General features: G+C 36.6%; 1 protein-coding gene across 6 annotated transcripts in view; it reads right to left on the minus strand.

The window, feature by feature from the left end:
- Window positions 1–16,855, minus strand: part of PIG-A (phosphatidylinositol glycan anchor biosynthesis class A) — a 187,048-nt gene that overhangs the window by 145,828 nt on the left and 24,365 nt on the right. For all 6 annotated transcript variants that reach the window (XM_090400369.1, XM_090400371.1, XM_090400367.1 and 3 more), the window contains one exon: window positions 666–822. In XM_090400369.1, coding sequence (XP_090256495.1) covers window positions 666–822 — 157 coding nt within the window. The remainder of the gene's footprint in view (window positions 1–665; window positions 823–16,855) is intronic.

Below are 16,855 nucleotides of genomic sequence, written 5' to 3' on the forward strand. Positions count from 1 at the left end.
ATTCTGTGAGATTTTAGAATAAAAACTGATCGGCATTTGGAGCACAATAGACCTGACATCACAATTATCGAACATTGACAGGTTTGGATTATTGATATCGCAGTACCAGTGATAACAACATTAACAACAAAGAACTGGAAAAAATTACTAAATATAGAGATCTGGCAATCGAAGTTGGCCGGCTATGGCTTAAACACACCAAAGTCATCCCAATAGTTATAGGTGCACTTGGTGCAACTTGAGAGTCCAAATGTTTACAGCAATTAAACATCAATGAAGTGACCCCATATGATACAAAAAACAGCATTTCTTGGAACAGTTCATATTTTATGATGCTACCTGACTGACTATTCTTAGATTCCTGGGTAGAATCTGAATTGTTCTGTATCACCAGTCAAATTCTTGTTTAATTGATATCTTGTTTTGACTCTGTATCAATTATGTGAATACAATAATAATAATAATGTATACAGTGGATTCGAAGGCTGGTGCTATCCAATCAGCCAACCAGACAAACTGAATATATTTATATGCAGTAAGAGATAAATTAGCCAAACCTAGCTATACGTAACAGAGTGTCCAAACCAGTTTTAACTTATGGATCTAAAAGTTAGATTAGAAATATAGCAACAGACTGAAGACTAGACAACAAATAATAAACTTACCTTTAGTCCCAGAGTCATATAACGAACACCAGTTCTCTCACCATAAGCATGAGTTATAACAATGACTTTGTGTCCATGTCCCAACAAACATTGTGAGAGCTGATAAATATGACTTTCGACTCCTCCAGTATTGGGATAAAAGAAATCTGATACCATACTGCAAAATTGAATTTTAAAGAGTTAAATATCATTTAGTGGACTTCACAGGAATGCATAAAAGTTAGCAAAAAATAATAAAAAAATAAATAAAATACAAACATTTAAAATATATAAATAATATATAAATATAAAAATAATATATAATATATAAATATAAAAAATATAAATACAAATCTGAAAACAAACCCCAACTCAACATCACCAGAGTTAAAGATCGGTACTATCAACGTAAGAAGCCTGAATGGCAAAGAAATGGAGCTAGCTGAGGAATTAGATAAGTACCAGATCGACATAATAGGGGTGACTGAAACAAAAAAGACCAAAACTGGTGAGATCATTCTGAGCAATAAATACAAAATGTTATATTCAGGCAATGACAATCAAGGAAAAGAAGGAGTAGCCATAGTATTCAACACAAAATACGAAGCTAATCTTCTTGAATGGCAGTCAGTCTCAAGTAGAGTAATGTGGGCAAATATGAGAATGGGGAACTGGACAATGAGACTTATTTGTGCCTATAGTCCCACAGAAGGTTCTACTAAGGTAGAAGTGGAGGAGATTTTGAGGCTTTAGAAAAAGCAACAGACACAATGAAAAATGAAAAGTTGGTCTTTGTTGGGGACCTAAATAGCAGCGTAGGAAATGATTGTGAGACATACAAAAATATTTTGGGAAAATTTGGAGAAAAGAGCAAAGCTAATAATAATGGAAAATATCTGTTGGATTTCTGCTCAGGACATGGACTGGTTATTACTAACACCATGTTCCAACATAAAAATGTGCACAAATTCACATGGAGAGAAGAGGCTAGGAATAAGAAAAGTCTCATTGACTATGTCATTGTTGATAGTGATGTTTTCTCCCTGGTGCAGGACACCAGAGTGTACAGAGGATTTGAAATTGGAAGTGATCACTATTTAGTCTTGAGCAGGATAAAATTGAATTTAATATTGAAAAGAATAACATGTAAGAAAGTTTTAAAGCGAATAAAAGTTGAGCAGCTCTCAGATGTGAACTGTAGACTAAAATACACAAAGATTATTGAAGAAAAAATGAAAGAGTTTGAGAACAGGAATCAAACCTTGGAGATTTAGTGGCAAACTCTGAAGAAAACATTGATTGATTCTGCCAAAGAGGCATGTGGTGAGGTTGTGTGCAAGGGAAAAAAAATGAGAACTCCCTGGTGGACACAGGAAGTTAAAGAGGCAGTGAAGGAAAGAGAAGAAAGCATATCAAAAGTTCCTGTCAAATAAGTCAGCTTGTGCTCTTAGAGAATATAGAGACAAATGCAAGAATGCTAAACACTGTGTAAAACTAGCTAAACAAAAGTCATGTGAGGACTTTGGCAAGAATATAGAAAATAAATATCAAGAAGGTGGCAAAATATTCTGGAGGTTGTTGAAGAAGCTTAAGAATGGAGGAAAGAGTGCTGTAAAAGGAATTAGAAATGATAAAGGTGACATGAAAATGGGAGAAAAAGATATCCTTGAAGTATGGAGTAATTACTTTGAAAAACTGCTAAATGAAACAAGCAGTGATGACAGCACAGTGGTAAAAAACACTGACCAGGCATGCAGTCAGGAATACATATCCATACTTGAAGTAGAAAAAGCCATCAAAGGCTTGAAATGTGGAAAGGCAGCAGGAGTAGATGATATTCGACCAGAAATGCTGAAGTATGGTGGTATAAGAGTCTTACAGTGGCTGCACTGCATAGTTCAGAAAGCCTGGACAGAGGGACGAATTCCCGATGATTGGGGTAGAGCTCTCATAGTACCCATATATAAAAAGGGAAATAAAACTGCATGTGAGAATTACAGAGGTATTTCCCTACTGAGTGTTCCTGGCAAGATCTATGCAAGTATACTTGAGAAACGGTTGAGAAGAATTGTGGAAGAAAAGCTTGGTGAAGAACAAGCTGGATTCAGGCCAAATAGAGGCTGTCAGGATCAGATCTTCACTTTACGACAAATAGTCGAGAAAGCATGGGAATATAACAAAGATCTGTATTTAAGTTTTGTCGATTTGGAAAAGGCATATGACAAGGTGCCAAGAGAGAAGTTATTCAATACGCTGCAGTTATATGGTGTTATTATATCATTATGGGGGCATTATATCAAGCAATACTTAGTCTTTATTTGAGTTGTAAGTCAGCAGTTAGAATTGAAGGAAGTACAGGAAGATGGTTTAATGTTAAATCTAGTGTGAGACAAGGATGTACATTATCCCCTCTGTTATTCATTATCTATATGGATCACATTATGAAGGAAAGTGGTATTAAACATGATATCAAAATTGGATATGTTAATGTCAGCTCTTTGCTTTATGCAGACGATGTTATACTTCTAAATAAATCCGCTACAAGTCTGCAAGATTCTCTGACTAAATTGAATAGCTGTTGTAATAGATATGGTATGAAGGTCAGCAATAAAAAGACAAAGACAATGAAAATAGGCAGAATCATTGAAAATGTCAACTGTGTTGTGAATGGAGAACCTGTGGAACAAGTAAAACATTTCAGCAATTTAGGCACGATTTTTACTGAAGATGGTAAATTAAATATAGAAATAGACAACAGAATCAGCAAAGCTGGTATGGTGGGAAGTCAATTGAATAAATTCATATGGAATAAGAGAGAAATTAGTCGGAACACTAAATTAGCTGTATACAAGACAGTGTTCAAACCAGTTTTAACTTATGGATCTGAGAGCTGGGTCAGAAGTAAAACACTTGACCAAAGACTAGAGACCACAGATATGAGAGTCCTGAGAAAGATTATAGGCATGAACAGATGGCATCAATGGCAATATCATATTAAAAATGAGGATATTAGGAAAGAGCTTGACATTGTCAGCATCCAGGAATGTGTTAGCCGAGCTAATCTCAGGTGGTATGGTCACTTAAACAAAATGGGCGAGAAAAGATTAGCAAAACAAGTGTTCTCTGCCAGGTTGGCAGCAAAACGACCCAGAGGAAGACCAAGATATAGGTGGATTGATACGGTACAAAGTGCTTTAGATGATAGAAATATAAGATCTGATAATGTTGGAGTCTTGACAAGTAACAGACTGATTTGGAGGAAAATTGTAGATAGGAAATTAATAATAATGTAATTTTTTTCATGTAGTACTATCATATCCTGTACACCCCTTGAGGGTACATGGCAGGAATTTGATGATGATGATGATGATGACATTTAAAAAAAAAAAATCTTTAAACTAAAAATTTTTGTAATTATTAGAACTTAATTTTTAAATTAAGGGGATATAAAATCCACATTGTTTTAAAACCGAATAAGAAACTCAAAGATTGGAATCAGAGAGTTTCATGCCAAATATAGTAAACTATATTCGGCATGAAAGTATCGGCGATCACTAGCGTGAGCTAATGCAAGTGACCCTAGTACGTAGTACAATATCGGACAACTCGCTGCAAAGGTGGGGAAAGTTCAGATCGCTATTGTTAGGTATTTTCCATAATGTAAAAACACATTTCCTAGGAAATGTATGCTGTTATTACATTATGGAAGGAGGTCACTACCCAGACCGGTTTCAGCCTTTTTTGAGGCTTCATCAGTGAGTAGCTAGACCATAATACCAAAGTGTATAGCGAAAAGAACTTATATACTCTGCTAAACGAGTTTCCGAAGAGGTGCAACCATTAAGTTACTTAAATATAAAGAGCTAATAAGCTTCATTTCGGCGATATAAACAATATTTTAAATTAAGGGGATATAAAATCCACATTGTTTTAAAACCGAATAAGAAACTCAAAGATTGGAATCAGAGAGTTTCATGCCGAATATAGTAAACTATAAAGTATTGCCGATCACTAGCATGAGCTAGTTTTTACATTATGGAAAATACCTAAGAATAGCGATCTGAACTTTCCCCACCTTTGCAACGAGTTGTCCGATATTGTAATACGTACTAGGGTCACTTTCATTAGCTCACGCTAGTGATTGCCGATACTTTATAGTTTACTATATTCGGCATGAAACTCTCTGATTCCAATCTTTGAGTTTCTTATTCGGTTTTAAAACAATGTGGATTTTATATCCCCTTAATTTAAAATATTGTTTATATCGCTGAAATGAAGCTTATTAGCTCTTTATATTTAAGTATTAGAACTTAGTTTTTAAATTAAAATTCAAATACAAAAAAATCTTCTCAAGGTAACTAAAATACACTGTAAATGGGCTAAACCTCAGAAATCTAAAACACTGATAGAACTAATGTTGTGGTCACCACAATGTGGGAAAATGATGTACTTTGATGAGGTCCAGTAGATATGCAGCGAATCCTCCTTCATACTTGTGTGACTGTTAGTAGTACTGGATATATCCCCCAGCCAACAGGAATTAACTATTAACAAATGAATTAACATATACAAGGATTGAGGTGTGGCAAACTATACTCCTCAGATGAACAGTGCAACTACTTTAGGACTAAGCACTACTGGAGGCAGATGAGTTTCATCACCGGGTGAAATACCATCATTTTGGTTACTGGATGTTCGAAGTGGTCAGAAATCATGCTTGGACCAAATAGCAGAGATGGTGGATAGTGTACTGGACTGAACCTAAATAATAATACTTTATGATGATTCCAATAAGGCTAGTGAATAGTCTTGCTGCCCCCTATTCTGCCAGCTGTGAGATGAAGGAAGTTGAATAACAGTATATTATTATTATTATGATTCGTGACACCTCCAAGGAGTCCGAAGACTCATTGCGGGAGGACACCTACTGTACAACTCTCTGTCTCCACTACTACACAGAACCTCTACTACCAATCACCTGCATCAACGCCATCTACTGCCCACAACCACCACCACAGCTAGTATTTTTTTGTCTGTAAATTGCGTGTGTTCTGAAGGGCCGATTTGTCTGTATGCGGGATGAAAAACCCAAGTTTACGGGAGAAAAAACCCTGCTACCTCTGTATGAGATCGGCTAACTCACCTTCAATTGAAAAAGTCCATATAAAGATTCCTCCTGCCACTGTTGCGACGAGAATCGAACTTAGGACTTTTCCAATCGAAGGCCGCAACGTACCGTCATTCTTCCAATTGTGCTATGGAGGCGTATATGGGAGGCAGTGGTGAGACCACAATGTGCAGAGGAGCTGAGCAAGATTCCCACACATAGGGCTAATAAAGAATCTATTACCGTATATTGCATGTCTTTATCAACCACAACTCAAACTCATACACAACAACCATAAGAGTTAAGCAACCAGAAACAACATATGGATAAAAGCAAACCTCCCAAAACCTTAAAGATTCACTTTACAAATACATATGGTCTTAGTTTCTTATTTTCTGTGATGTTCATTTCCATCTCCAGTTTGCAAAACTATACCTACTTTTCCTAACAGGAACTTAAATTTTGGTTTCTTCAAGCACATCTCATATCAGTTTTCCATATTATACACTTTAAAAAAAAAAAAAAAAAAAAAAATGTTTGTCTTGGCATCCATGAGTCTTCAACTTAGAATGTTCTTTTTTGATTTTGTTTGTCTAAAAAATCTCTTTTCCCCAATCTATCAAATTCATTTGCTGTCTCCATTTCTCTTTCTTTCTCGACTTTTTTTATGTTGATTTTTTTCAGTCCAACTTTTTTTTTTGTACAAAGGTGCATATCAAACATACGTTGTAAGGTATCCCAAGGTGCTGTCAGTCTGTAGAGGGGGGGGAAGAATAGATCTGACTAAAATCAAGTCTAAAAGAAACAACACGGTCACATTCAACAAGAAAATTTTAATAATTGTTGCTAAATATAGTGATTATTTGTCTCTTGGTTGTACTTATACTGACTCTGTTGATAACAAAAATCCACAATGTATTGTCAAATAACACAGTCAGTCAGCCAGAGAATTCAAGAAATGGCACAAAATATGAAACAACTAATTATCAGAGTACATAATGGTCAATATGGATCTCTACAATTGGACAAAAGTGTAGATATTGCAAACTGCATCATTTGTACAACTGCATAATTTAAGATAAAATTAGTCAACTTCAATCCCCTCAACAGGGGATTCTTCCATAAGGGGTCTACCATATTTTCAAATTAAAATAGGGATCCTTTGCTTTCAAAAGGTTGAGAACCACTGTTCTAGATTTCTTCTTAACTGGCAACCCTACTAAGTGCATACTGTGGATCTTCTTTATGATTTGGGCAGTTCAGATCACAATTTAATACTGATTTCTTCTACCAAGGGGTAACACTCACACAGCCACTCTCACAATTATAAAACTGCCAAGTAGGATATCTTTGCGACTTCTATTAGTTTTCAGTCTTCTGATCCAAAACAGTATTAGTCTGATAGTTTGTTGTAAACAATGGCAAAATCTGGTACTCTACAGTTAGGAGAACTATTCTATTAATAAAAATCTCAGGATGAGAGATAGATGTAGAAAGTTCACTGAAAGAATTCATACTTATATGGAAACATTCATTTCTCGTTTCACTTTAAATTCTCATCCCTTATCTAAACCCTAGCTCTCAAAGAAATGTCCAGGAAAGGAAGATTGTATAAGAAAATAACCAAGCATACTGCAATTGACTTTCAACAAAATACCATTTTACTAGTTCCACTGAATAAAGGAGAATCCAAGACTGCTGTTGCAAATTACCGAACCGATCAGCATATCAGGAGTCGTTGTCAAGGTCTTGGAAAAAGTAGTCAAGAGAAAAATACAGGAATGGATTGATGAAAATGAGATACTGTATGGGGGACAGCATGGTTTTGTGAAGGGTAGACCTTGCCTCAGTAACTTGCTCAAGTTTTATAACACAGTGACGGCTGAACTGGATAGCGGGTAATGGGTTTACAGTGATACTGCTGGACCTGGCTAAGGCCTTTGACAGGATACCGCATGGAATTCTAATCCATAAACTGCAACATATGGGGATGGATATAGGGTTGGTGAGATGGATAGGTGGGTGGTTGATGGAGAGATATCAGAGAGTAGTTTATTCACGAGTAGAGTCCAAAAGATGGCCTGTGACTAGTTGCGTGCCGCAAGATTCTATTCTTGGACCACTACTATTTAATTTGTTCATTAACGATAAGGAAAAGATCTGAGAGTTCATTTGTTTGCTGATGATGCAAAGTTGGGTAGGAGACACTAGTGAATGCAGATGATGTCAACATTTTGCAGGATGATTTGGATAGATTGAAGGCCTGGGCTAAGGAGAATGGATGTCAATTTAATGTGGCAAAATGTAAGGTTATGCATTTTGGGGTGAAAAGATTAGCAGCAGTATACCTTGGTAGAACTGTACTCCAGGAGATTGATGAGGCCAGGGATTTGGGAGTGATGGTGGATAGGGAGTTGAAGTTTAAGGGGCACATTGCAAAAGTGGCTAAATCAGCTCATCAAATCACTTGGTTGCTGAAGGATACACTGATGAGCAGAGACAAGCAAGTTATTGTTCCTCTGTATCGAGCCGAGCCTTGATAAGACCCCATCTCGACTACTATGTCCAGATTTGGTCACCTGGATTTCTTCTAGATGGGGAGGAGATGGAGAGGATCCAGAGGCGAGTGAACTAGATGATAACAAGTCTATGGAATGAACTGTATGAGAACAGGTTGAAGATTTGTGGGTTGCAGAAATTGGTTGATAGGTGGAAAAGGGGGGATATGATTGAGACATTCAAATTAATGAAGGATTTCTACAAGACTAATTCAGAGGATATTTTTGAGAACAGGACTGGTGGTGGGAGAATAGGGGCCATCCATGGAAGCTGGGCAAGAGTGTGGTTAGTAAGGGAGTTAGAGCTGGGTTTTTTACTTTTAGAGTGGTAAATGAGTGGAATAAGCTGCCAGAGTCTGTTGTGGGTACTGTGACTGTGAATGAGTTCAAAGCAAAGTATGATAGATACTGTGTAAATGTCAAATAGTTGTGATGGACATGATGTTCTCAGGGCCTCCCTCGATGAGTCTAAGGACTCTTTGGAGTTGCCCATGGTAATAATAATAATAACCACTTTCACTGTTGTTTATTCTTTCTTTTTTTTTTTTATCGAATTACCTCCACAAAACGTTTAGACCCATTCATATATTTAATACTGAGGATAGGCTAAAGGTTAAATAATTCATCATCATCTATTTCTGATATGTACCCTCAAGGAGTGTGTTCAGGCTACTATGACAGCACTGCATGATTAAGTTTACATTATTATTAATCTCATTTCAACAATTTTCCTCCAAATTAGTCTATTACTTGTCAGTGCTGAAATACTGTTGTATTTAACCTTCTTTCTGTTGTATCTAACATTCATTCTTTTAAGGCACTTCTGACTTATCAATCTACCTAGACCTTGGTCTTCCTCTGGATATTTTCCTGCCATCTTGGCATCAAACACTTGTTTTGCTTTGGATCCTCTATTTGAAACACCAAAGATGAATAGGTTAAATATTTCACATTCAGTATTAATTATATCTGCATAAATCATTTCACAGTTTTTCCTTATTTAGTTAAAGTATACTTAAGTGTTTATCACTGAAAGCAAAAAGAGTATTATTTATCATAAACTTCGAATAAATAAAGAAAGAAAATCCTACTACCTGTTTTGATATCTTCTTGGAATAAGAAAAGATTTGTAAAATTTTGTGAGACTGAGAAAAAACATAACAAGATAGAGAGAACTGAAATGTTTTGGTTGCAAAGTATACATAATTGCCAACAAACGTGTGAACTACATTTGAATGTAAAGTAGAACAAATGGGGATGGATATGACACTGGTTAAGTGGATAAGAGGGTGGCTGCTGGACAGATATCAAAAGGTGGTATATGGAAGGGCAGAATTAAGATGAAAACAGGTGACTAGTGGTGTACCGTAACATTTAGTGCTGGGACCACTGTTGCTTAATTTGTACATAAATGATATAGGAAATATGGATAAAGGAGAGTTTGCAGGACAATTTAAATAGACAGTCAGTATAGACAAAAATTAATGGGTGTCAGTTTAATGTTGAGAAATGTAAAGTTATGCATTTTGGGATAAATAGATTACAAGCCATGTATTACATTGATGGCACTGTACTTCAGGAAATAGATGAAGCTAGATATTTAGGGGTAGTGGTAGACAGCGAGTTAAAGTTTAGAGGACATATTTTACTAAGGTAGCCCATAAGATTTGAAGAACACATTAACAAGTAGAGATAAGGAAGTTGTTATTCCTCTTTACAAGGCCTTGATACGCCCACATCTGAATTACTGTGTTCAAGTCTGGTACCCTAGGTTTCTCGGGGATTATGAAGCGGTGGAGAGGATTCAGAGGTGAGTGGCCTATGGAATGTTCCCTATCAGGATAGATTGAAGATGTGTGGATTGCAGAAGTTGGCAGATAGGAGAAAAAGAGGGAATATGATAGAAACATTTAAGTTGCTTAAAGGGCTTTATAGGATAGATGCAGTGGAATGTTTCAGCACTTGGCTAGAGGGACCAGAACAAGGGGGGGGGGTCATCCCTGGAAGTTGAATAATGGTGCGGTTAGTAGAGGCGTGAGGATAGATTTTTTGCTTGGAGAGTTGTGAATGAGTGGAATGGGTTGTCAGAGTCAGTTGTGAGTGCTTTTTTCTGTTAATGGGTTCAAGGAGAGGTCCCAATCAAATCAAATTGGGTCACAATCAAAATCAATGAGTTTTCAGACTACATGGAGGTGCCTGTATAATAATAATAACTACTATAGAAAGATTGGTGACTTGGATTTGAAACATGAGACAACACTAGAAAAGTATAGAATAAATATTAAAATAATAATATCAATAATATAGTATATTTGCCATCAGAAAAGACTAAAAGAATATGACTTGCACTGCTTGGTAAACAGAAGAGAAGGTGATATGATTAATCATAAATTGGTTACAAGAGTTTACAACTGATATTGCAGAGCTTGTTCACAGAGCAGGAGGAGGAAGGGAAACACAGAGCTATTATTCTTAGAAGTTGAATACATGTGAGATCAAAACAACTGGAAGTGAAGGGAATGTTTGTGATTTACATGAAGTAGCAAAAATTCATCACAAGAGTGAACCTCTTTTGATGAGTTTTGTAACACGTGGAAGTATTATTATGATTAATTATGAGAAGCATGGATCCAAACTGGATTTAAAGAATTTATTTATTTTCCAATCTAGTCCAATCAATAGGCTCTAAGTTTGGCAAAGTGGGGGGGGGGGAGAACACAGGGAAACAAGCCATTATTCTTAGAAGTTGTATAATGAGTTGAACAGTAGATTTAGTGAAATTCATTACGTAATGAAAGATTTTCATTTCTGTGAGAATACTCTGCTTTCTCGAGGCCTGAAGTGACTTAAAAAAGGTTCATGTTTGGTCTCTAGAGCAAGGTTACCAGATTAGCTAACCAATAAGTCCATGTCCATTAAAAATGTGGTACAAGATTCTAGCCTTTCATGAGTGGAATTAACAGATTAAAAAATAAAACTAGCTTTAACCACTCAGTCACAGTGGGAGGGCCTATGTCTTAAATCCTACTCACCACACAAAAAAATGCACTTCCCAAGATTCCCCCCACCCACTGCATTTTTTTAATATCCCAATGAGTGAACAGGAGTTCCATAAAATGATTAGTGGTGCCATATCATGGTTGGAGATTTCTTCAGGGGTGTAGTCCTAAAAGAAATAGTGCCAGGGGAAACAAAAATCCAGAGCACGAAGTGCGGCATTATTATTATTATTATTACGGCAGCCATATGGTAGAGAGATTGCTTTTTTTCTGAAACGAAAATGACAAGAGCGGAAAGCACTGCTATATTTTGACCCGAAAGCTGAAAATGCATTATAAGTCTCATTATTATAATTCTTATAATTTATTATAATGAATTTAAAAAATCTGATAGTTTTAAAAAAGTACCAGGGCGTCACCCTGGCATGCCCTGCCCTGACTACACCCCTGGATTTCTTTTGTATGAAAATAATTCACAGAAGGAAAAAATAAATAAAAACAATAAGAAACGCAACAATAATTCTAATTTTTTTTTAAGCAATGACAACATAAACTCAATTATTAATTATAAAAACTTTAATTAATAACCCCTATATTTCATCAATGTTACATTGCTGTAACATTGATCTTCAGGGATCACAAAACAATGATATGTGCATGAAGGCACTCACACCAAGCAAATGAGGATGAAGAAAGGCAACTGAAGTCAGTCCTAGAGTCCTAAAAGGTGTCCCTCTAGCAGTATAAATTGGGTTGTCTGGGTGGTTGGGCTGACAATCTTAGAATGTATGCTCCCCAAATTTGGGACAGTCTCATGCACCCAAATTTGATGAAGTTTGGAAAGTGTTTCAGAGCTGAGGCTGATTCAAGGAATAATTTTTTTGTACTTGTACTTGCTGCAGTATAATAAAGTGGCCTTCTTCCAACGTATTTTGTGGTGGGTATCCAATGAATGGTCAGCAAGTCCTGAGTGGCTGTGTTGGTGGAACCAGATGTAGTCCTTGTGTTCAGATATCCTGGTATTGGCTATCCTGTCTGTTTGGCTGCAGACAGGATAGTAGGACAGTTTGCAACTACAACTTCCTCTAGACCTGTCTGGTATACTCCAGGCAGGTCTAGGGGAAGTGGCTGGTCTTTGGTGGAACAGATAAGCGATGCTAATTTCATATGTGGTTTGTAACTAGTTGTAAGGTCATATTTTTTTAGGATTTTTGTTAATTTTTTGGATGTACCTTGGATATATGAAATGGAGATAGATTTAGAGTGATCTCTGCTATGAATGGGGGGAGGGGGGGTTGTGGTTAACTGGTTTTAATATTTCTTGGATTTTTTGGGGGTTGTCCTTAACACCTTCTTAGCCATTGGCTAAGAAGGTGTTAGGATATGGTTAAGTTCAGTAGTTAGATTTTGCCATGTTATATAGGGTTTTTATAATCCCATATTGTTGAGGGTGGTGTGACTGCTGATGAATGTATCTACTTGTATGTGTACGTTTTCTGTAAACAGAGAAAGCCAGAGATCCACCAGGCTAGCATGTAATCAGAGTGTCTAGGAAAGGGAGGAGACTGTTGTTGTTTTCTTTTTCCAAGGTAAACTAGATCCTGGAGTGTTGATTGTTTAAGTGTGTTGAGAAATTGTGGAGCGTATCCAGACCATGCAGCAAAATGGCAAACACATCATCCACATAGCATAGCCAAAGAGTGGGTTTATGTGGGGCAGGGTTGAAGGCTTTTTCTTCAAAGGTCACCATAAAGAAGTTGGCCAGGGTGGAGAGAGTGGAAAATCAATGGCTGTCCCCCTCTATCTGTTTGTAGAATTTTCCTTGCCAAACAAAATAGCCTAAGTTGATGGTGAACTGAAATATGGCTGAGATATCAGGAGGAAATTTGGCTTGGATGAGGTCTAAGGTATCTTTGAGTGGGATGTTGGTGAATAAGGAAGAGACATCAAAGCTGACCATTATGTCAGTGTGTTGGAATGAGAGGTTTTCTATACTGGCTTTAAAGTGGACTGAGTTTTTTATGTGTGAAGGTGTGTTGCCGATATATTGTGTGAGCATTGTGTTTACATTGTCATTTCCTAAAAAAAATTAGAAGTGTGTCTAACTAATGTATAAGCTCATCCACAACAATAATTGTATGGAAAATGCAATTAATTTTTGTTACTAAATGGCCCTTTATATGATGTATATTCTTCTGTTTTCTTAACATGTTCATTCATGCTGGGCCAAGCTTCCCAAGTGTCTTGCATCCAGTAGTAGCTCACTTGACCATAACATGGTAAAGTGAGCCAAACCAGAAAGAACAGGCAGATTTTCATACATTCATCAATATATATGGCATTATTAATTTCGATTTTTTTCAGTAGAATTTCTTCTAGGTTTCTCTAGAAAGTACATGTAATTATTTTCTCTGTTCTTGACAGATGTCCAACTACAATTGCAAGACAACTGCGTCCCGCCCTATAGGTGAATACAACAATCCGATTTGTACAGCACCTGTCAGGCACATGTTAAAGTTAAAAACATTTAATTTAGAAGTTTTTATTAAATAAAAAGGTATTTGATTTTGTCCAGTCTGAAGCTACTCACTTGTTGACAAAATCTACTATGTGTGAGCATATCTGTCAAGCGCTGGCTAACTTCCAGGAATACCTTGTGTTCTCACTTCTGTAGCTCAAAAAGATTAGTTATTATTATTATCATTATTATATTCATCCTTTCTTTTAATGTTACATGGCAATCAACATTCATTTTGATAAAATTATGAAGACTACTACCATGTAAAGAATAATTACTTAATTTCCTGACATTTCAGCCTTCAAGATAATCATCTGAAGTATACACAGATAAGCTACATTACAATTCAAACAGCATGGCTAAGTGACACTAAGATCAACTGTTATTCTACTGGCTGACTTCTAATGAACAAAAATAAATAAATAAATAAAAAACTACATCAAAGCTATATCCTATTTTTTGCATGGCCAGAGAACAAATTCATAGTATATTTTAATATAGTAATAATGGTGGGCATATTAAGTAAGCCTGTGAAATTCTAATCAACCACCCTAATCTCAACAATGATGGTCTAAAAATCCCAAGAATATGGATGGCACCATTTTACCCACATAATCTTTTGTTCTAAGAGGTTATTATAAATTATGCTTAGGACCATAGTACTCCAGGATCTTAGCTTTAATATAACAAACCCTCCTCCTTCTCCTCCGTCTAGGACGAGTTGAGTCCCCTCCTAATGAGGGGGGGGGGGTACTAGCATATTAATGCAGCGGGTTCGTCACTCCTCTGCTGCATCCCCTAAGGGTGATATTCATGACTGTATCCCTGTGTGTTCATGGGGCCGGTTTGCCCCCGTGAACACACAGGGTTTTTCATCCTGCTTGCAGGATGAAAAACCCTGCTGTCCACGCCCAAGACCGGCTAACTTGGCTATGGCTGAGGAAGATCCTTAAGCATATAACAAACACTTATGTTAAATTATTGATCAGGCCACCACTACTGCTATATTAAAAGATAATATGAATTTGTTCTCTGCCCATGTAAAAAATAGAATATAGAATGACTACTAGAGGTCAGGCCAGTAGAATAATGGTTGATCAAATCAGTGTCAATTTTGCAAATTGTTTGAATTGTAATGTAACTTGTTGTCAGTGTATACTTCAGATGATGACATTAATATAATGGTTGAAAAGTTAGGGAAATTAAAGTTATTATTCTTAACACAATAGTAGTTTCCATAATTTTATCAAAATGAATTATTATCTTCACACCTCCATGAAGTCAAAGACTTATAGTGAGAGGTCTCCCTCTGTTATACACACAGATCATCACACCATGCCTTAAATACATTCACATTCTCTGCAGACACCACACTTTCAGGCAATGCACTCCAATCATGCAAAAAATTTGCTTCTCACTCCTCTGCTCACACCCTTCCCATACAGCCTCGAGAGATGATCTCCTGTTCTCTCCCCCCATTCTGTGAAAAGCCTCTTCAACATTAATCTGATAAGAACAATTTATCAATTTATACATCTTCATCGTATCCCTCCCCTCTCCTCCTCCGATCCACTAGACCCTGCACATTGCATCTTCTCAACCTTTCTAACACACAACATTCCAGATACCAGAAACTACTTTATCACCTCTGAGCCCTTTTCAATATCTCTTCATCCCCCCCCCTTGAAAACCAGGTGACCAAATCTGTTCATAGTAGTCCATATGTTGCCTAATAAGGCCCAATACAATGGAACCATGATCTCCTCACTTCAACAAGTCAGTGTCCTCTTCATCACTGACAGAATTAATTGTGCAAAAAACTGTCCTCACAATTCTAGCAATGTGTCCTCTAAATTTTATGTGTCCCTTAAATAATCCTTATCCAAAATCACCCTAAGATCTCTTATTTCCTCCACCTCCTCCAATATGTCCTCACCAACTGTGTACTCAACATCCTATCTTTGTTTACCAAATTCTAAAACCTTACAACTTGCAACACTAAGCCAGCAATCAAAACCACATTCATTCAGTCAATCTATTCCAGCTCTCTTGTAAAGCCACAACATCTGCTCTATTCCTCATGGTTCTTTCTAACCTTGCAACATCTGCAAACAACCAAATATCCCAATTCAAACCTTCTTCAACATCATTAACATACAGGTTAATCAATAATGGTCCAAAAGCAGATCCCCGAGGCACACCACTAGTGACTTTCCTCTTCCAGGATATTGCTCCATCCATTCTGTTTAACTGCCAACTTATCATGTTGCAATCTATCAAAATCTCCTGCAAAATCCAAGTATACTACCATGTATCTATCTCCCTTGTCCAATGCACTTCTCACTTTATTATAATCAGTAAGCAGATTACTAAAACATGGCCTTTCTTTAGCAAATCCATGATGTCCATCAAAAAGAATGTCACTATTGTCAGCCCAATTCTGGATCTTGGTTCCCACTAACCTCTCCAACACTTTAACCACAACACCTAACACAAAGATTGGCCTATAATTTAAAACACGAGTTCTGTCTCTTCCTTTATGAAGTGGCTTACTGTTTAAATTATGGCAAAAAAACTCAGGGTATGAGGTTAATGTATTCTCGTGTGTAATCTATATATGTTTTCTGGGTAGTATGCATGTTCTGTGCCCCTCACTTGTGAGGATTTGAGATTGAATCCTATCAAGAATGTAGAGAAGATTTTGTAGGCAGGCTTTATATACCTGAAAATGCAATCTCTCCTTTCTCTTCCTCCAACAAAACTGATAAATCAGCCAATGGAATCATGGAAAGATAGACATAATACACCACCCTATATCTAGTCTATGTTAATCTAGACAACTCTACATTAACTCTTGTTCATGATCCCTGCCCTCTCCCACTTCTTTATTCTCTGAATAATCTCCTTATATGATATGATATGATATGATATGATAAATGTATCTCACTAACATATATGTATTAAATATATTACATTTTTTTCTTTTTATGTGCTAAGCTCTGCAAATCGCATTCTCTCATCTAATCCTC

The sequence above is a fragment of the Typopeltis vanoorti genome, chromosome 11 (genome assembly GCF_054136105.1).
Source record: "Typopeltis vanoorti isolate ZY-2024b chromosome 11, IOZ_Tvanoo_1.0, whole genome shotgun sequence".
Taxonomy (NCBI): Eukaryota; Metazoa; Arthropoda; class Arachnida; order Uropygi; family Thelyphonidae; genus Typopeltis; species Typopeltis vanoorti.